Source organism: Silurus aristotelis (genome assembly GCF_946808225.1).
Source record: "Silurus aristotelis genome assembly, chromosome: 26".
Taxonomy (NCBI): domain Eukaryota; kingdom Metazoa; phylum Chordata; class Actinopteri; order Siluriformes; family Siluridae; genus Silurus; species Silurus aristotelis.
In genome coordinates this window covers 17,887,548-17,910,047 of record NC_139599.1, presented here as the reverse complement: position 1 = coordinate 17,910,047, position 22,500 = coordinate 17,887,548, and the positions used below count along the sequence as shown (strand labels likewise).

General features: G+C 43.9%; 2 protein-coding genes across 5 annotated transcripts in view; one reads left to right on the top strand and one right to left on the bottom strand.

The window, feature by feature from the left end:
* The window catches only part of nlgn3b (neuroligin 3b), a 15,483-nt gene extending 21 nt beyond the window's left edge, over positions 1–15,462 (bottom strand). Inside the window, exons 1-8 of the mRNA XM_083530939.1 lie at positions 15,075–15,462; positions 8,427–9,098; positions 8,124–8,159; positions 5,828–5,983; positions 5,237–5,422; positions 4,752–4,876; positions 3,942–4,609; positions 1–3,609 (exon numbers count right to left, since the gene is read on the bottom strand). The exon at positions 1–3,609 is cut by the window's left edge and continues 21 nt beyond it. Of these exons, the coding sequence (XP_083387065.1) occupies positions 2,871–3,609; positions 3,942–4,609; positions 4,752–4,876; positions 5,237–5,422; positions 5,828–5,983; positions 8,124–8,159; positions 8,427–8,865 (2,349 nt within the window). The 5' untranslated portion in view covers positions 8,866–9,098; positions 15,075–15,462 and the 3' untranslated portion in view covers positions 1–2,870. The remainder of the gene's footprint in view (positions 3,610–3,941; positions 4,610–4,751; positions 4,877–5,236; positions 5,423–5,827; positions 5,984–8,123; positions 8,160–8,426; positions 9,099–15,074) is intronic.
* A 2,103-nt stretch (positions 15,463–17,565) lies between these two features.
* taf1 (TAF1 RNA polymerase II, TATA box binding protein (TBP)-associated factor) overlaps positions 17,566–22,500 on the top strand; it is a 135,443-nt gene continuing 130,508 nt past the window's right edge. For 2 of the 4 annotated variants that reach the window (XM_083530905.1, XM_083530904.1), the window contains exons 1-15: positions 17,566–17,907; positions 18,317–18,431; positions 18,591–18,696; positions 18,781–18,897; positions 19,024–19,146; positions 19,604–19,842; positions 19,964–20,185; positions 20,357–20,668; positions 20,784–20,952; positions 21,039–21,140; positions 21,364–21,531; positions 21,624–21,751; positions 21,933–22,040; positions 22,170–22,343; positions 22,457–22,500. The exon at positions 22,457–22,500 is cut by the window's right edge and continues 130 nt beyond it. In XM_083530905.1, coding sequence (XP_083387031.1) covers positions 18,318–18,431; positions 18,591–18,696; positions 18,781–18,897; positions 19,024–19,146; positions 19,604–19,842; positions 19,964–20,185; positions 20,357–20,668; positions 20,784–20,952; positions 21,039–21,140; positions 21,364–21,531; positions 21,624–21,751; positions 21,933–22,040; positions 22,170–22,343; positions 22,457–22,500 — 2,126 coding nt within the window. In that variant the 5' untranslated portion in view covers positions 17,566–17,907; position 18,317. Of the gene's footprint in view, positions 17,908–18,316; positions 18,432–18,590; positions 18,898–19,023; positions 19,147–19,603; positions 19,843–19,963; positions 20,186–20,356; positions 20,669–20,783; positions 20,953–21,038; positions 21,141–21,363; positions 21,532–21,623; positions 21,752–21,932; positions 22,041–22,169; positions 22,344–22,456 lie in introns of all 4 variants that reach the window. The other 2 variants (XM_083530903.1, XM_083530902.1) reach the window with 1 other exon arrangement.

The window sequence follows — 22,500 nt, the reverse complement described above, 5'->3', positions numbered from 1 at the left end:
CTGCAAATCTGAGGATCGGCGCATGGAGAGAGTATAAAAAGATAAATAGAGAGAGAGAGGGGGAGAGAGAGAGAGAGAATAAATGAGTATACATTATTTAAAAAGAGTGTGGAGTATTTACAATCAGACAGAAAGACAATCGTTCCGCTGGTTCTGAGAGAAGGTCATGTAGAAATTTGGCACAACATTCAGGTCCGTCGCTTAGAAACAGTAGCGGAGTTTAGCCATGAGGCTAACTAGCGGTGGGGTTTGATGATGTCACTGCTCATGTAGCTAATTACAATGTAACTGTTACAAACAAACAGCAGAGTGGTGAAGTGTGAACACACACACACACACACACACTTTTATTTCATCACACAATTATCCACACAGTCTGTCCTGATCAGAATAGACACAGGGACATGGCCAGAGCTTAGCCACATCATCACGTCTATCACGTCCCTCTGCGGGGGTGAAGTCAGGAAGTGACAATGGAGGAGCGATGTATTAATATGAACTCTCTCTCTGACCTGGCAGGGAGAATAAAGTGAAGAACGAGCGCTATGTAAAATATAAACAGCTTTTTGTTGTGTGCTCTCTCTCACTCTCTCTCTGTCACACACACACACACACACACACACACACACACACACACACACACACACACACACACACAGCTATAAAAGCCCTATAATGATTTTACATTCACACTCATGTCTCTGGAACAGAGCTACAGGACGTTCCTCACACAAACCAAATCAGGGACATTTTAGATTAAAAACATGAACATAATAAAGGAGAATTTATCTGAATAATGAAGACATTAAGAAAGACACAAGCTAGAAATTTTGGAATTAGAGATATCTCTCTCTCTCTCTCTCTCTCTCTCTCTCTCACACACACAAACACACACACACACACACACACACACACACACACAGTGCATCATGGACCACTTTTCTAAAGGAACACATGTTCATGTCTACATGTTAGGCTTCATCCTGCTTACCATCACCACACGTTCTCCAGACAGAGCGATGGAATTTAACCAGTCACACGACTAAACATACTCCAGCTTCTGTTTTTCACTCCACACATTCAGGAGAGTTTTCTGATATTCTATAAGGCTCCATCTCAGTGAGGAGGGACAAAGATGTTTCTCCACATGTATCTGGATTAGCGTGGATTAGCCTGACACTGTGTTTTATAAGGATGGTTTTACATTCAGTCAGTGTCATCACTAATGTTAGCATGATTTCTGTAATGTTAGCTCATATGTTAGCTTGTTTTCTATAAAACTAGCCCATGTGTTAGGCTGGGGTTAGTACTGATTCACTCACAACCACACACATATCACTGAGCTCAGAAACCACCAGTGTCTATGAACCTTCGGTGTGGATGAGCATAACACACACACACACACACACACACACACACACACACACACACACACACACACACACACACACACACACACACACACACACACACACACACACACACACACACACTCGAAACATTCAGAAGCATCTGTCATTTAAAGCATTAGGAACTGAAATATGAAAAAAAGTTTACATTTGTGAAATTATTCAGAGAAAACAAACAGGAACCACTAGATCTAATAATGCACACAATTATTACTTCTATAACCCACGTGATTCATATTATTATTATTATTATTGTTGTTGTTGTTGTTGTTGTTGTCTCAGTGGGGTGGAGAACTCTGCAGCTCCACTTCTACATTTTCTTTCTTTTATCGGGTTGATTGTCTATAAAATGAAGCTTTTGACCTCCTACTGGCCACACGAGGCACTGCAGCGGGTTCACAATCCTGTGTGTGTGTGTGTGTGTGTGTGTGTGTGTGTGTGTGTGTGTGTGTGTGTGTGTGTGTGTGTGTGTGTAATGTGTCTTGCATTTTAAATAAATACAAAAATCAGCTTGTACCCTAAAGCACATAAATGATGCAATAATGAATAAAAAATGATCTGCATGATATTATAATTAAAGCTATGAGAGCTAACTCCACCCCTCATCTTATCCTAAACCAATCAGAACCTCACACACCAAATGGAGCAGCTACAGTTCTACAATTCTTAGTCAATTACATTCAAAACAGTGTGTTAGTATGTATAAGTGTGTAGAACCTGCAGGGGTGTGTTAATGCTAGGATTGGATGAAGACCACTTGACACTAAACAATGTAAATATAAAGGTTAGTTAGATATTGTATGAACTTTGCTAAGAAAATGTTTTACGAAAGTGAAAATCCAGATTCATGAGAATAATTCTATAATATAAGGTACTGCACGTGAACAGAAATATATAATGGTATTAACAGCACATTAACCTACATGGGGCGCTCTCTTTACATTACCCACTGCTTACTCTCACAGACACGTTAATAAGCATCAGCAAGACCAAAAACAATGTCTACAGGACAAGTCAGTAACTAGCCTTGTTAGCAACACTGGTAAAAAAGTGTTTCTAGAGAGGTATAACTGATAACGTAGCTTAGCTTACGTAAATATGTATTAGAATGCTTAGAATAATTGTAAATATGTATAAAATGTAGACAAAAACATTCCATAAGATATTGTGTGTATACCCTGTGCCACGCTGCGTGTGAAAACGTCGTAAATAAGTCGTTATGCAGGAAAGTGTTTGTACATCTGATCTACGCTGATGTCAGGAATGCGCAACTCCTCCTTCTCGCTACTTCACTTATTTTATATGTTTTGTTCTTCACCATTTCTAGGTGGTTTGATCTGGTTAAACCATAAAACCTGTGTGTGTGTGTGTGTGTGTGTGTGTTTGTGTGTGTGTGTGTGTGTTTTTATGTGTGTGTTTTAGCTGCTGAAATAGATTTAGAACTAGTTCTAGTGTGTGTTGTTATACTCTGGTTGTGGAGTGCGTGTGCGGCAGGCCGGCGTTGTTGTATCCATGTGTAAAGGTGTTGTAGGGGTGCATGCTGGGAAACCCCATCAGTGAGCTGGGTGTCATGGAAACCGAGTCTGGAGTCATGGTCACGCTGTTGGGTGTCATGGCAACCGAGTCAGGCGACATGAGTGGGACATCGTCCGGAGAGCGCCGTAGCGTGAGAGTGTAATCCCTCGCGGACGATCTCGCATCTTTCTCGCAGGACACGGGTGCAGCCTGGTGACGAGGGGGTGTCGGTTGACGTGGAGGGGGCGTGGCCTGACGGCTGCGTTTATCTTTGCGATAATAGAGTGCGGCGAAAGCCAGGACGTTGAGAAAAAGCAGGGATGCACCAACAGCGATGGTGACGCTGAGCTCTGTGGAGTAATCACGAGGATTAGCAATGACCAGTGGGCCAGGGCGTCTGGGAGGTCGTGGTCCGGTAGGTGTGGCCTGTGCAGGAGGGGGTGGGGCTCGTGTGGTGGTAGTGGAGGTGTAGTGAAACATATCGTTTAGGTTGTAAAGGTGAGGAACCAGGTGTTTCCAGAAAGCGACTTTAGTGGCACGGTAATGATCACGGACCCGCGGTTTGAGGCCGATGTGCAGGTAAAGCTGATCCTCAGGACTGTACTTTGACCATGACACCTCCTCAAACCGGTTTGCTTTTGTGTGGATAAACTTTGTGTCCTGAGGGACGGGTTTATTTGGGTCTCTAAAGGAAGAATGACAAACAGACAGACAGACAGACAGACAGACAGACAGACAGACAGAGAGACAGAGAGAAAAACATCACAAATTGCAGACTGCTGAAAATGTTTGTGTGGTCATGTCTTTCAGAGGGGTGTTTGTGAGCAGGACAAAAGAAACAGATGAACATCTTTAATGTATTAATGAAATGTTTCTAACTTGGCTCTCTGTCAGTTCTCAGCTGCAGCAGTGTTATTGGACGTGTTCAGATTGTTTGTTGTTTACTTTTGTGTAGTTGTGTTGTTCTTTACAGTGTGACAGTGCTGAATATTTATTCTTGTGTGGATGTATAATTACCCAGTCTTGGCGAAGTTGGTCCAATACGTCATGACCACAGCACTCAACATAATGTCATTGCGTGAAAAATTGCAAGGGAATAGTTCGGTGGGTCCCACGAGCGGAATTCCGAATACATAAGGAATTTCATCTCCATGGGCGGAGTCAGCCCACGCTGGCTTCATCGGACTTTGGCAGTGGTGATAAAATGCGTAAAAGAACGTCGGAGAACCGTAACGAGCGTGCAAATCAGCCGTGACCATGGCAGGCTCTACCCACTGGTGATCCGTAAACATGGCGACGAGGGTTTTGCGCCGTGTTTCGGGATTGTCACGATCCGCCCAGTCCGTATACATGAACTTTATTGTCTCGCGCAGCGTGTCCTTGCCTTCTGGGTAACCATAGAGACCATCTACAAAGTCGGAAACAGCAAAGTCAAAATCTGATCCGGAAACCCCACCTTCTTCTGGTTCAACCACTCCCTCTACGAAGCGTAGTCCCTCCCCTTGGTTGACACCGAGCATGATGTCATAGTTGAGGAACTCGCCCTGCTCCATTAGCACTTCTGGGTCATCAGGAATGAGGTCACCGTCGATCACTGGCCCAAAGGCCACATGGAAGCGTGCAGGCTGGATGTCCTGCTCTACCAACTCCCTGTAACTCCGTTTTTGCATACACAACACCAAGTCCTACACACACACACACACACACACACACACACACACACACACACACACACACACACACACACACACACACAGATGGTGTGTTAATGATTCTGTAATAAAGAATGAATGATAGGAAACTGCAGGTGAAGGCATGAAGGCGTACATGTGTGTCGAGAACATTACAGCCCACTCGCTCGGCCAACATGCGAGTGTATTTCACTGGCTGATAATTTACTGACCAACTGGACAACGCAGATCCACTCTGAATAATCGCTCTGTGGAACAGTCCTACAGAGAGAGAGAGAGAGAGAGAGAGAGAAAGTAAGTTGTGTGGGGGAGTTGTGATGGGAGTTGTGTAGCAGAGTTGTGTGGGAGAGTTGTGATGGGAGTTGTGTAGCAGAGTTGTGTGGGAGAGTTGTGATGGGAGTTGTGTAGCAGAGTTGTGTGGGAGAGTTGTGATGGGAGTTGTGTAGCAGAGTTGTGTGGGGGAGTTGTGATGTGAGTTGTGTTAAGGAGTTGTGTAGCGGAGTTGGTAATTTGGTAATTTTGTGGGTATTTTGTGGAAATGTGGTGTAAGCTGATCGACTCATTTCTGTAAGATAAGACCTGTGTGTATTTATGTGTGTTTGTGTGTTTGTGTATGTTTACCCTCTGAGTGATGAGACAGTGTAAGTAGACTGACACAGGATGCTCCAATTCCGGATCCGAACACGGTGACCCGACCTGGATCCCCTCCGAAATATCCAATATTCTTACTGATCCAGCGCAGGGCCTGAATCTGATCCAACAACCCATAATTCCCTTTAGCAGCCTGATCGCCAGTGCTCAGGAATCCTAAAACACACACACACACACACACACACACACACACACACATTAAACTTTTATGATGTCAAGTGGATTTTCTCCCACTTATATGATAGATTCCACGCATATGATGCACCACGACTTTTGTTAGGGTTTGTAAGTTTTGGAAATTGTTTCGTCTGTGGGAAATATGTCATGCCTGTCAGTGTTTGGGATTTTTTTTTTTTTTTTTTAGTGTTTGGCAAGTGTGGTGTGCTGTGGAGTTGTGTGTTTGTAAAAGTGTTTTTTTGTTTGTTTGTTTGTTTTTTTACAAGTAATATATCACTTGGGAATTAAATCCTGCTCAGGATTTGTGTTTCAGAGTGTGTGTGTGTGTGTGTGTGTGTGTGTGTGTGTGTGTGTGTGTGTGTGTTTGCTTGTGTGTTCACGTACCCAAAACTCCTATCCTGTAGTTAAGTGTGATGACGATGACATTTCCATAGCTCGCTAGCACACTGCCGTCCATGATGTTTCCTGTTCCATCCATGTAAGAGCCGCCGTGAATAAACAACATTACAGGCCACGGGTCCTCACGTGCGTCACGCAACACTAAACAAACAAACAAACATGAGACAGTCCTCGTGTACCCCCTGTATCTATTTACAGTATATACTTTTGTTTCCTCGCACCCTGGACACAACATCTTTCAGCTCCTCCCTTCGGCAGGTTCTACAGAACTCAGTGCCAGACACAGGAACAGTTTCTTCCCCCAGGCGATCAGCCTCATTAACAACTCACCATAATAATATTCCCTGCTTCATATCATGTTTATAAGTACTGCACTACCAGAACTGTCAGTCATCACATTATCCGTATACGTTACACACACTGTTACTGCACACTATTTGCACTACCGTGCACTCTAACACTATGTACATCACTAATCTGTCATTTTATCTGTATCCCTATTTGATACTCGTACTGTTTGTATTGTCTCGTACTGAGACCGAGAGTCCGAACTGAATGTATAGTTTTATTTATGTCTGTACTTTAAAAGAGTCACTAACAGCTGAAACCAAATTCCTCGTAAGTGTCAACACACTTAGCCAATAAACCTGATTCTGATTCTTCTTCATCTTCTTTCGGCTGCTCTCATTAGAGGTCTCCACAGCAGATCATCCATCTCCATACGCCCCTGTCCTCTACATCTGCCTTTTTTAAACCAACTACCTGCATGTCTTCCCTCACCACATCCATAAACCTCCTCCTTGATCTTCCTCTTTTCTCCTACTGATATACCTCCACCTCTCCAGGATCTTCTCAACCTGCTCACTACTCTCACCACAATTCACAATATCATCCACAAACATCATAGTCCAGGGAGACTCCTGTCTGACCTCGTCCTTCAACCTGTCCATCACCACTGCAAACAGGAAAGGGCTCAGAGCCGAACCTTGATGCAGTTCAACCTTCACTCTGAACCAGTCTGTCGTACCTACTGCACACTTCACTGCTGTCACACTGTCCTCATACATGACCCTCACATACTTCTCTGACACACCTGACTTTCTCATACAATACCACAACTCCTCTCTCCACCCTGTCGTACGCTTTCTCTAAATCCACAAACACACAAAGCAGCTCCTTCTGACCTTCTCTATACTTCTCCATCAACATCCTCAAAGCAAATAATGTGTCTGTGGTGCTCTTCCTCGGCATGAAACCATACTGTTGCTCACAGATGGTCACCTCTTCTCTCAGCCTGGCTTCCACTACTCTTTCCCATAACTTCATGGTGTGACTGATCAACTTTATTCCCCTGTAGTTACTGCAGGTCTGCACATCTCCTTTATTCTTAAAGTTCAGTACTAGTACACTCCTTCTCCATTCCTCAGGCATCTTCTTACCTTCCAGAATCCTGTTAAACAATCTGCAGTAGTTCCACAATCATCCAGCACCTCTTCACCACCACCGAGCTCCAGTCTGACCTCTTCCCTGAACCTCACACTACACTCTTCCTCCTTCAGTTTCCACAATCTTATTCTTCTTTCAGTCTTCACTCTCCTCCTCTTCTTCTTCACCTCTAAAACCATCCTACAGACCACCATCCGATGCTGTCTAGCTACACTGTCCCCCACCAACACCTTACAGTCTTCAATCTCCTTCAGGTTGCATCTCCTACAAAGAACATAATCCACCTGTGTGCACCTTCCTCCACTCTTATACGTCACCCTGTGATCCTCCTTCTTCTTAAAATACGTGTTCACCACTGCCATTTCCATCCTTTTAGCAAAATCTACCACCATCTGCCCTTCCAATGAATTCACGAAATAACCTGTAGTTTCAAATATAACATCTGTCTGTGTGTGTGTGTGTGTGTGTGTGTGTGTGTGTGTGTGTGTGTGTGTGTGTGAGAGAGAGAGAGTGAAGGAGAAGGAGAAAGTAAAAAAGGGCAGCTGGAAGTTGACAGTGTGTGTGTGTGTGTGTGTGTGTGTGTGTGTGTGTGTGTGTGAGAGAGAGAGAGTGAAGGAGAAGGAGAAAGTAAAAAAGGGCAGCTGGAAGTTGACAGTGTGTGTGTGTGTGTGTGTGTGTGTGTGTGTGTGTGTGTGGCAGCTGATGTAAGAGAGCAGAAAGCTCCATGGCAGTCAGTCAGACTGATTAAATGCTGAATTAAAACATCAGCAATAAATATTTAAGTGAAAGTTATTAAAAAAATAATGATAAAGTAAGGGATGAAAACAGGAAGTACCGTCTTCCTCTGCCTCCTCCCCCGCTCGCTTCGGCCCTGCACACACACACACACACACACACACACACACACACACACACACACACACACACACACACGAGAGAAAACACATAGTGAGGAAGACAGATATCAAGTACATGTCTGTCAGTATGGAATTATAATCTGCAACCTCTACACGTGTGTGTGTGTGTGTGTGTGCGTGCGTGCGTGCGTGCGTGCGTGTGCGTGCGTGTGTGTGTTTGTGTGTGCGTGCGCGTGTGCGCGCGTGTGTTTGCGTGTGGGTGCGTCTGCGTGCACGCTCACCGCTCCTCTCCCGCGTGGGGATGTACAGGTTGAGGTAGAGACAGTCTTCGCTCTGCTCCTGCAGGTAGGTTGCCATGGTGTCCAGGTTGAAGGTGGCCCACACGGGCGCGGTGATGTCGTGTACGTTACCGCGAGCGCTCTGAGGGCACACAGGAGCGAAACGTGTAGCGTTACGCACGCCTCCCCATGCCGTAGGGGGTTCAGGGACCGCGAATCTCCGCACACCTGTGGGTGGGGCTGCATAAGGCACACCCAGGTACTGATCCACGGGGCGGAGTCCTTCTGTCGCCACGGCGATGCGCATCCCACGCAGACGACCCTGAGCAGTGTTCACTGTAGGCTGGAAGGTCAAGGCCGTTGCCATGGAGATGTACCACCATGGCAACCATGAAAGCAAGGCGAAGGTCTCAGGTCGCCAAAGCAGGTGTGTGTACCACATGATCTCACACACAGTCACACTCACACACGTACACTCACACACACAGTCTATCTGTCTACCACTCACACACACACACACACACACACACACACACACACACACACACACACACACACAGAGGTATATGTTAAGCTCCGCCCCTCAGCCTGGTGGTTTTTTAATGGATAATGCCATTAGTTGTAGAAGCTCCACCTTCTTTTTACAGTGCAAATGCCATCCCACTCTGTACACACCTAAACACACACACACACACACACACACACACACACACACACACAGAAACAGATATACATGTCTTAATACAGAAGCCCTGCTATAAGAATATTTAACTTGTAACTGTGTTAACAGGTTAATCACTGCTGTGTTCACTAACACCAGGTATCACATTTTACATTATGCTCAGAGCAGAGATAAAAAGAGTCCAGAAGCGTTTCTATGGCAACCACATTTACAGAGCGGCGGCTCATGGGGACGTGTTACAGGATAGAAGTGACGCATCCAAACTTTTAGTGCTGTCAAATTCCCTAAAAATAACATTTTATTCAAAAACCAAATAATTGTGAATATATAATTAGTGTAATGAATATTAATGAGCATTTTGTAAATATTAATAAGTGTGGTGTTTTCAGTGAAATGAAGGTGAGAATCTCACCGTGGTGAGGAGAGCAGAACCTGTTCTTCTGAAGAACACAGTTTTTTAAAACCAGGCTGTTCAGGATGACTTCAATCTGAAGAACTGAGCAACTCTTTTGATCTTAAACTCTTGAGCTTTTTTTATGAGTTGCTCAGTAGCTCCTGGTTCCATAATCTCAAAAGACTGTAGAAAGATCATCAGTCATAATCACACACTCCAGTGCTCATGTTAGTTCTCACTCTCCAGTGTTCTGTAGTGTTTAAAGACTATAATCACACTCTTGATGTCACCCACATGAGGATGAGGTTCTGCTTTTGAGTCTGGTTCCTCTCAAGGTTTCTTCCTCAGAACATCTACGGGAGTTTTTCCTTCACCACAGTCTCCCCAGATTTCATCATCAGGGATAAACACATCGTTCACCTTCACTCTTAAACTCTGTAAAGCTGCTTTGAGACAATGTCTGTTGTAAAAATCACTATAGAAAGAAACTTCACTTGACACCGGGGTGTTTACATGAGCACGTTACTTTCCTACGTTCCCCCACATCCCCTCATGTCCCCTCATGTCCCTCAGTGTAGATGTATTTTATAGCTCCAGAATGATTGGCACTCTGGTAACGGTGGTAATACATGGTTGATGTAAAAGCTCAGTGAAAAAGTTTATCTCACACCGACAGAAAAATGTAATCCTGAAAGCCTGAATCTTTTCACTGAGCCACAGCAGGGTACAAGTGTAGAGTTAAACACACCACCACACAGTTGTAGTAGATTACAGTGTGTGTGCGTGCATGTGTGTGTGTGTGTGTGTGTGTGTGTGTGTGTGTGTGTGTGTGTGTACAGGTGTAGTACGGTACAGTACATTATATTCACTAATCCCTACATTATATTCACTAACCCCTTATCCCTACATTATATTCACTAATCCCTAATCCCTACATAATATTCACTAATCCCTAATCCCTACATAATATTCACTAACCCCTAATCCCTACATTATATTCACTAATCCCTAATCCCTACATAATATTCACTAACCCCTAATCCCTACAATATATTCACTAACCCCTAATCCCTACATTATATTCACTAATCCCTAATCCCTTCATTATATTCACTAACCCCTAATCCCTACATAATATTCACTAACCCCTAATCCCTACAAAATATTCACTAACCCCTAATCCCTACATTATATTCACTAATCCCTAATCCCTTCATTATATTCACTAACCCCTAATCCCTACATTATATTCACTAACCCCTAATCCCTACATTATATTCACTAACCCCTAATCCCTACATTATATTCACTAATCCCTAATCCCTACATTATATTCACTAATCCCTAATCCCTACATAATATTCACTATTTCCTAATCCCTACATAATATTCAGTAACCCCTAATCCCTACATTATATTCACTAACCCCTAATCCCTACATAATATTCACTAACCCCTAATCCCTACATTATATTCACTAACCCCTAATTCCTACATTATATTCACTAACCCCTAATTCCTACATTATATTCACTAACCCCTAATCCCTACATTATATTCACTAACCCCTAATCCCTACATTATATTCACTAACCCCTAATCCCTACATTATATTCACTAATCCCTAATCCCTAAATTATATTTACTAACCCCTAATTCCTACATTATATTCACTAACCCCTAATCCCTACATTATATTCACTAACCCCTAATCCCTAAATTATATTCACTAACCCCTAATCCCTACATTATATTCACTAATCCGTACATTATATTCACTAACCCCTAATCCCTACATTATATTCACTAACCCCTAATTCCTACATTATATTCACTAACCCCTACATAATATTCACTAACCCCTAATCCCTACATTATATTCACTAACCCCTACATTATATTCACTAATCCCTAATCCCTACATTATATTCACTAACCCCTAATTCCTACATTATATTCACTAACCCCTACATTATATTCACTAATCCCTAATTTCTACATATTTACTAATCCCTAATCCCTACATTATATTCACTAACCCCTTATCCCTACATTATATTCACTAACCCCTAATCCCTACATTATATTCACTAATCCGTACATTTTATTCACTAACCTCTAATCCCTACATTATATTCACTAACCCGTACATATTATTCACTAATCCCTAATTCCTACATTATATTCACTAACCCCTAATCCCTACATTATATTCACTAACCCCTAATCCCTACATTATATTCACTAACCCCTAATCCCTACATTATATTTACTAACCCCTAATCCCTACATTATATTCACTAACCCCTAATCCCTACATTATATTCACTAATCCCTAATCCCTAAATTATATTTACTAACCCCTAATTCCTACATTATATTCACTAACCCCTAATCCCTACATTATATTCACTAACCCCTAATCCCTACATTATATTCACTAATCCGTACATTATATTCACTAACTCTAAGGGAGTTTTTCCTTGCCACTGTCGCCACGGCTGCTCATCAGGGACAAACGCACACCATTCACCTTCACTGTTGTTTTCTGTAAAGCTGCTTTGAGACAATGTCTGTTGTGAAAAGCGCTATACAAATAAACTTGACTTGACTTGACTTGACTAACCCCTAATCCCTACATTATATTCACTAATCCGTACATTATATTCACTAACCCCTAATCCCTACATTATATTCACTAACCCCTAATTCCTACATTATATTCACTAACCCCTACATAATATTCACTAACCCCTAATCCCTACATTATATTCACTAACCCCTACATTATATTCACTAATCCCTACATTATATTCACTAACCCCTAATTCCTACATTATATTCACTAACCCCTACATAATATTCACTAACCCCTAATCCCTACATTATGTTCACTAACCCCTACATTATATTCACTAATCCCTAATCCCTACATTATATTCACTAACCCCTAATCCCTACATTATATTCACTAACCCCTACATTATATTCACTAATCCCTAATTCCTACATATTTACTAATCCCTAATCCCTACATTATATTCACTAACCCCTAATCCCTACATTATATTCACTAACCCCTAATCCCTACATTATATTCACTAATCCGTACATTTTATTCACTAACCCCTAATCCCCACATTATATTCACTAACCCGTGCATTTTATTCACTAATCCCTAATTCCTACATTATATTCACTAATCCCTAATCCCTACATTATATTCACTAACCCCTACATTATATTCACTAATCCCTAATCCCTACATTATATTCACTAACCCCTACATTATATTTACTAATCCCTAATCCCTACATTATATTCACTAACCCCTAATTCCTACATTATGTTCACTAACCCCTACATTATATTCACTAATCCCTAATCCCTACATTATATTCACTAACCCCTACATAATATTCACTAACCCCTAATCCCTACATTATGTTCACTAACCCCTACATTATATTCACTAATCCCTAATCCCTACATTATATTCACTAACCCCTAATCCCTACATTATATTCACTAACCCCTACATTATATTCACTAATCCCTAATTCCTACATAATATTTACTAATCCCTAATCCCTACATTATATTCACTAACCCCTAATCCCTACATTATATTCACTAACCCCTAATCCCTACATTATATTCACTAATCCGTACATTTTATTCACTAATCCCTAATTCCTACATTATATTCACTAATCCCTAATCCCTACATTATATTCACTAACCCCTAATCCCTACATTATATTCACTAACCCCTAATCCCTACATTATATTCACTAACCCCTAATCCCTACATTATATTCACTAATCCGTACATTTTATTCACTAACCCCTAATCCCTACATTATATTCACTAATCCGTACATTTTATTCACTAATCCCTAATTCCTACATTATATTCACTAATCCCTAATCCCTACATTATATTCACTAACCCCTAATCCCTACATTATATTCACTAACCCCTAATCCCTACATTATATTCACTAATCCGTACATTTTATTCACTAATCCCTAATTCCTACATTATAATCACTAATCCCTAATCCCTACATTATATTCACTAATCCGTACATTTTATTCACTAATCCCTAATTCCTACATTATATTCACTAATCCCTAATCCCTACATTATATTCACTAACCCCTAATCCCTACATTATATTCACTAATCCATACATTTTATTCACTAACCCCTAATCCCTACATTATACCCCCTCTCTCTCTCTCTGTCTCTCTCTCTCTCCTCTGCCTTTAATTCTCCTCATATCAGGCAGTGTCGGCTGCACGTATTTATAAAAGTCCACATTCACCAGGAGAAAGAGGGGCGATGTGTAGGTGTGTGTGTGTGTGTGTGTGTGTGTGTGTGTGTGTGTGTGCACGCGTGTGTGTCTGTATGTGTGTGCGTGTGTGTGCCTGTGTGTGTGTGAGTTGGTGTGTGTGTGTGTGTGTGTGTGTGCCTGTGTGTGTGTGTGTGTGAGTTAGTGTGTGTGTGTGTGTGTGCCTGTGTGTGTGTGTGTGCGCCTGTGTGTGTGTGTGTGTGTGCCTGTGTGTGTGTGTGTGTGAGTTAGTGTGTGTGTGTGTGCGCCTGTGTGTGTGTGTGTGCGCCTGTGTGTGTGTGTGTGTGTGTGTGTAACTGCAGGGACGGTGAAAGAGACTACAGTACGAGATGTGAATGCCAATGTGTTCGTCTCTCTTCCTCTGTATCTCGCCTGCGGATGTTTATCTGATTGGGAAAAGCACCGGTTACGTTCCAAATCCACATCTGAGGATAGTGTACTGCCTAGAGTGCACACTGTTGTGGTGGGTAGTGTGTGTACAACACACACACAAACAGCAAACCAACAGATGGCCAAATCACCATGACAACTCTAAGACACGGCAGAAGGTGTCTCGCTGTTTCTCCATCTTATCATTCCACTACACACACACACACACACACACACACACACACACACACACACACACATATATGCACACATGCACCTAATAGAGGTCACTTCAAGTGTGTCTGTGTGTGTGTGTGTGTGTGTGTGTGTGTGTGTTACACATTGGAGCAACCCTGCACTGAAACAGAGGGGTTCCTCCATTCATTCTGCTTTCTATATTGCACACCCAGACACACACACGCACACACACACACACACACACACACACACACAGCATGTTCAGTGGTCATATCATTGATATGTTCTGAAAACACGCTGTCACCTCTAATACCCACATCAATCACTGTGCAGAGGCAATGAATACAACACGCACACTCACACACACGCAGAAATACACACACGCGCACATACACACACAGATACACGTTACCCTGAAATAAAAATCAGCAGCGCGTGAACGTGTTCGTGCGTGTGACCGCATTTAGCGCGTGCAATCGGGAGCAATGCGGCGGCGCGTGCCATTTAAACTGTGTCCACCCACGCGTCATTGGAGCGTCGTGAGCGCGTTATGACCGCTCCGTGCCGGTGTGGAGAAGTGATTATAACACCGCTGCTGGAGGAGCGCGTGGAGGAATAAAGAGAGAATAAAAGCCAGGTCCGCTCCTCACCTGCCGAATCTCTCGGTCTCGCGCTCACCGTGTTCTCATCTCATCTCATCTCATCTCATCCGCGCCATGTTTCTCCTCCTGCGACCCTCGAGCTTGATATCCTCAGCGATGATGAAGATGGTATTACTGATGATGATGAAGATGGTTACTGTAAATGAACGTTCATGTCTTTGACTGGCGTGTAAAAAAAAGCGTAAAGCGCGCGCACGCTGCAGATGCTCGCTCGCGAACGCGGTGGTCGGGAGCGCGCGCTCAAGGTACTCTCCACCGCGGGCGTTACTAGGCAACCAAGCAGGAGGAAAAAGAGGAGGATGAAGCGACCGCACCGGGGTGCTACCCTTCCGCCCCTACACTCCCGCTGTCTCTCTCTCTCACACACACACACACACACACACACACACACACACACACACACACACACACACACAGCTGAGATCACGTGATTACCTGTGATCAGAACCGGTAAAAGTACACACATCCTTTACTTACGTAGAAATACAGATACTAATAAAGCTGAAGTTCTGACTGCACTTTTTTACTCAAGTGAAAGTAAAGAAGTTTGGGCTCTGAGATGTTCTTCAGTAAAAACTAGATGTTACTACACCTGTTTTAGTGTCACACAGGAAACTGAACCTCACATTATATCAATGTATTAATAAAAACACTGAATGTATCCAGGATGAACAACCACCATATCGAATACAAGCAGAGAAAAGATTTAGATGACATAAATATATATATATATACTATATTTCTAAAAGTATTGGGACACCTGGGCATAAGTACGGTATGTAATTTATTTAACATTGCACTTCGCATTCAGCCCTAATTTGCTCTTAGAATTCCCTCCACTCTTCTGGGAAGATGTTCCACTAGATTTTTGGAATGTTCTTATGTATATTTGTGTTCATCAGTCACATGGGTGTTACGAAAGGCAGGTAGTTATGTAGGTGAGAAGGTGAGGAGACCTGGGGTGCAGTCAGTGTTCACATTCATCCCAAAGGTGTTCAGTAGGGATGAGATCAGAGCTCTATAGCAGATCACTCAAGATCTTCCTCTCCAAAGCATGTAATCCAGATTTGTGGTAACAGTTTGGAAAAGAACCACATAGAGCAGGAGAGACCAGGTGTCCCAATACTTTTGTGTGTATATATATATTTATTTATTTGCCATCACCAGGTCATATCTCAGAATGTAGGGTTTTTTTTCAGCTGTCCTTAAAAACAACTCAAAGTTATGATGATGTTTTACGAATGATAATTTGAAGGGAAGTTATTCTGTGCCTTTTATTGAAGTTCAAACAGGAAGTTTATCATTTATACTTCACCTGTATAGCAGTTCTCCAACATCTAGAAACTATCTGACTAAACCTCAGATTTCAAATGACAGCTACATTCTACAGAACTTAAAAACATCCTTATTAAAAATAGCAACATGTGGCAGCATCCCTTATATAAAAGACAGACAAAATTGTAGGGAAAAAAACTTTAAACCTTAAAATGGCTAATGAAAAGAAAGATCTAATGATAAAACATTAGATTACCTGTATGTGATTTCTCAAATTTGACGGCGAATTCTTTAAAGCCAGCACTTTTTTACACCGATAATTTCATACATCTCCCTGATATATGGCCATGGTGTTGAGGATGTCTGATTTTATTTATTTTCACATCGGTGTCTCCCTCTGAATTCACATTCATTCAGAGAGGAACCAGACTCAAAAGCAGAACCTCATCCTCATGTGGGTGACATCAAGAGTGTGATTATAGTCTTTAAACACTACAGAACACTGGAGAGTGAGAACTAACATGAGCACTGGAGTGTGTGATTATTACTGATGATCTTTCTACAGTCTTTTACAGTCATTACTGAGATCATCACAGATCCAACACCAGCTTCTCCATGCCAAAGCCTTTAAACACTCCAGGAGGTCCAGTGTCCAAACTCCACATGAAGTGGAATCCAGTTGGCACTGGTACGTCTCTAGATGGTACTGGATGTTTGTGGGCATCTACTTCTTTAAAGATCTGGACAAAAAATCTAACATCCACTGAAAGCAGTGCAGCCAAGAGAAACGCTACGAAATGAAGAGAGAGAGAGGGGGAGAGAGAGAGAGAGGGGGGGAGAGAGAGAGAGAGGGGGGGGGGGGAGAGAGAGAGAGGGGGAGAGAGAGAGAGAGGGGGGGAGAGAGAGAGAGAGGGGGGGGGAGAAAGAGAGAGAGAGAGAGAGGGGGAGAGAGAGAGAGAGGGGGAGAGAGAGAGAGGGGGGGGGGAGAAAGAGAGAGAGAGAGAGAGGGGGGGGGGAGAAAGAGAGAGAGAGAGAGAGAGAGAGAGAGAGAGAGAGAGAGAGAGTGTAAGAAAGGATTCCTATTCAGTTGTATTTCCACGCTTTACCACTAGAGGCAGACATACAGTTTACCAAGCAATGACAAGCTACCCGTGACATCACAGTTACACCGGCCTCCACCAAGAGTAGAAAAGGACTTTTAAAAGCGGAAGTGCAGCTGCGGATGAAACCGGAAGCAGACAAAGTAAACAGCGCGGCATTGGTTTATACCGGACTGATCTCTCTCTCTCTCTCTCTCTCTCTCTCTCTCTCTCTCTCTCTCTCTCTCTCTCTCTCTCTCTCACACACACACACACACACACACACACACACACAGAGTTTCTGCAGAAGTCCGTTATTCACACAGCAGTGTTCTCGTCCCTCTTAGCGGTATACCGGATACCGGAGAGTACTCTACCCCGACTCAGAGCTCCTGTCCCGGGAACACTGTAAACTCCAGCTCGGGGATTGAGTCACGGCCTGGCGTACACACCGCTCACACACTCAGGTAAGGAAGTTACTGTAGAAACTGCAGTCTGGTGAACAGACTCTTGGTTTGTACAGATACTGAGTTTCACGTCACTCGTGCATTTGTACGCGCGTGCACACACACACACACACACACACACACACACACACACACACGCACACGCACGCGCATCCCCTGTACTGATCATTCTCTACTGCACCGAGTCTATCATTAGTTCTGTATGTATTCCCTCTGCTGCACAAAGGAAGCGAGGCTTTCAATTCAGGATCATTTAGAATAAAAAAACTCACGTTTCATTCTGAAGGAATCCATCCATCCATCCATCCATCCACAAAATACACAACACACTGACTGCAGATGCGTTACAGTGCTGGTGTTTGCTGATTGGTTGATTGCTCTGTTTGCTGATTGGTTGATTGTTGTTCAGGATGTCAGACTCAGACAGCGAGGAGGATCAGGACCGCCCCTTCCACCTGACCGGCTTTCTGTTTGGAAACATTAATGAGGATGGGCAACTGGAGGACGACAGCGTCCTGGACATGGTGAGGAAATATCTAAACCCTGTCCGAGCATAACAGGAGAACAGAGGGAGAGAAGGAGGAACACAGAGAATATCAATATATACTTTATAATACAAGTGTGTTGTCCTTCATTCTGTCTCTTTCTCTCTCTCTGTCTGTCTGTGTGTCTCTCTCTCTCAGGAGAGCAAGAAGCACTTGGCAGGTCTTGGCTCTCTTGGACTTGGCATGCTCATCACAGAGATCACTGCCACTGAGGAGGACACAGAGCAAAACACAGACGCAGACGGTGAGTGTGAGAGAGCGAGAGAGAGAGGAAGAGAGAGAGAGAGATTGTGTTTGATTGTGTTATTGTGTATATGTATGTGTGTAGGTTGGGTAAAGAGCACTGATGATGCAGTGGATTATTCAGACATCAGTGAAGTTGCAGAGGATGAAACCCGAAAATACAAACAGGCCATGAGTAGCATGCAGCTGTCTCACAGAACAGGTATACACACACACACACACACACACACACACACACACACACACCATTTTCTTTTATAAGAACATTCAGGATCGTGTTCTGTCCTTCTATTCCTGTGTGTGTGTGTGTGTGTGTGTGTGTGTGTAGATGATGAGGATGATTATGACGCTGACTCGGAGGACATTGACTCTAAGCTCATGCCCCCACCTCCGCCACCGAGCCAGCCAATCACAGCTAAGAAAGAAGACCCGTCCTCTCAAAGCTCCAGTGGTGAGATAACACACACACACACACACACACACACACACACACACACACACACACACACACAGACCCATATGATTTCTATTCAGTTGTATTTCCACGCTTCACCACTAGAGGCATACATAGTTTACCAAGCAATGACATGCTACCCGTGACCTCACAGTTCACCGTCCTCCACCAAGAGTAGAAAAGGCCAGAACACCGAGCAGCAGTCGTCATTGATCAGTGGCCATTCAACATCACGCAACCTACCCTAACCCTAATCGCCTCATATATATTTATGATTTATTCTATACCCAATAAAGTTGAGTGAATCCTATACCGTGTTTTTACTGACGAGCTGGGGCGAGTACAATCCCCTGATCAGCGCACACCAGATAGTGAAAATCCTAACATTTGGTCCTTGGAGCCGGATAGGAAAACTTCCTAACATTTATATTTGTATTTATTTGTTTCTCTGTAGTGAGTGATGAAGGGGACGGTATTATTCTTCCCTCCATCATCGCCCCCTCCTCTGTTGGGGAGAAAGCGGAGTTTAGCAGCTCCTCAGACAGTGAGAGTGAGTGTGATAGGCCCACGCCCACCGGAGGGGTGGGGCATCAGTCCAGTCTCACACTCCCATTGGCTGGAATCATGCAGAAGGACACAGCCAAAGCTCTGCCTCAAGTAACTGAGCTGTTCCCTGAGTTCAGACCAGGCCAGGTATACACACACACACACACACACACACACACACACACACACACACACACACACACACACACACACACAGAGGACTGTGTTAGGACTGTATCAGGCTATTTCATGTGTATGTGTGTATCAGGTTCTGCGGTTCCTGCGTCTCTTTGGTCCTGGTAAGAACATGCCATCAGTGTGGCGCAGCGCTCGGAGGAAAAGGAAAAAGAAACACAAAGACACGCACTCGGACACGCCCACTGCTGATGGCGAATCACACGCTCCAGAGGGAGGGGATGAGAGGAAATCTGGATGGGATTATGAATATGCTCCACCCCCTCCTCCAGAGCAGTGCCTTTCTGATGATGAGGTGACTGACTCACACACACACACACACACACACACACACACAGTTCAGGTGGGTAAATGAAACCTGTTTTTAATGATGCATTAAAAGCACATAATTGTATTATGGACAGTGTGTAGACTCAATGCTACAGTGTGTGTGTGTGTGTGTGTGTGTGTGTGTGTGTGTGTGTAGATCTCCATGATGGCACCAGTGGAGTGTAAGAGTGTGTCGGTGGTGTGTGAGGGTGAGGGCGTGTGTGAGTCGAGGCCGCGTGTAGCTGAGTGGCGCTACGGTCCGGCTCAGCTGTGGTACGACATGCTGGGCGTGCCTGAGGATGGGGCGGGGTTTCACTACGGCCTCCTGCTGCGCCAGGACAACACCACCACACAAACTGAAAAACACATTGAGACACTCTCTGATACACACACGGACACACACGCTGACACACACACTGATACACCTGGAGAAAAGCAGAGCAGCGAACAGGACAAGCAGCACTCTGAGGTCTGTATCACACACATATACACACACACACACACACACACACACAGATCTGCATGGGTTAGGTTTAGGGACACTCACAAGTATTCTGTTTGTGTGACTGTGTGTGTGTGTGTAGCTAGAGGACGAGCTCTTCCTCATGGTCACACAGCTGCAGTGGGAGGACGACATCATCTGGAATGGAGAGGACGTGAAGCACAAGGGCACTAAGACCCAGAGGGCTAGTCTGGCAGGGTGGCTTCCCTCCAGCATGACCCGTAATGCCAATGCTTACAATGCACAACAGGGTATACACACACACACACACACACACACACACACACAACAATAAGAAAAGCAGCAATAAAGTGTGTGTGTGTGTTTGTGTGTGTAGGTCTGAGTCGCAGTAATTCCCAGCTGATGCCCCCAACTACGCCCCCCATTCCCAAAACTCCTTCTATAACCGGCTCTAAACGTGACAAGCACAGTCAGGAAGGTGATGAAACACACGATATCTACACTCACAGAGGCCGTGTCCCAAATCACACCTTACTCCCTTATATTAGTACTCATAAATTCATCTTCTCATCTGAAACCCCAACACTTTATTCTGATTTCACTAAACCTGTTTTATTCCTTCACTGCACAATACATATTTTACAATCCATAGACCTACATTTTACTTCATAATACATTTAGTTTTATTCATATGATCATAGTTTTCCATGAGGGTGATGTTCCATGGTACTCCATTTTCCCAATTGATAATGAGGGGCTTGTGTATGGACGATGGGAAGACAACATCATCTGGGACGATCAGAACATGGAGCATCTGCTGTCTCCTCCTGTCTTGACCCTTGACCCCAACGATGAGAACATCATCCTGGGTAAACTTTAACCTTGTGTTATAAAAATTTAATAATGATAAAATAAGTAAAATGTCTACAACTTGTGTGTGTGTGTGTGTGTGTGCACGCAGAGATCCCCAGTGAGAAGGAGGAGAGAACATCTCACTCTCCATGCAAGGAGAATAAAAAGGAGTCATCTTTGAAAAAGAGCCGCATTCTGCTCGGGAAAACCGGCGTCATTAAAGAGGAACCACAACAGGTCCATCACCTCACCTGTCCATCACCTCACCTGTCCATCACCTCACCTGTCCATCACCTCACCTGTCCATCACCTCACCTGTCCATCACCTCACCTGTCCATCACCTCACCTGTCCATCACCTCACCTGTCCAACACCTCACCTGTTTGTGTGTGTGTGTGTGTGTGTGTGTGTGTTCTAGAACATGTCCCAGCCAGAGGTTAAAGACCCATGGAATCTCTCCAATGATGAGTTCTACTACCCCAAACAGCAGGGGCTGAGGGGCACATTCGGGGGCAACATAATCCAGGTAGAGGAAAATGATACACACGCTGTGAACGGGCAGTGAAGTAGTTCTGGTAGTTGGATATGAGTTACAGCAGCTACAGGTACATTCATGTTAATCTCTCTCTCTCTCTCTCTCTCTCTCTCTCTGCAGCACTCTATTCCGGCGTTGGAGTTGAGGCAGCCGTTTTTCCCGACCCATATGGGCCCGATGAAGCTGCGGCTGTTCCACCGTCCCTCAATCAAGAAATACTCGTTTGGTTCTCTGTCTCAGCCTGGACCTCACCCAGTACAGCCCCTCCTCAAACACATCAAGAAGAAGGCCAAGGTGTGTGTGTGTGTAGATGAGGGAACAGGAGCGACAGGGGGCGGGGACATGTTCTTCATGTGTGTGTGTGTGTGTGTGTGTGTGTGTGTGTGTGTGTGTGTGTGTGTGTGTAGATGAGGGAACAGGAGCGACAGGCCTCAGGGGGCGGAGACATGTT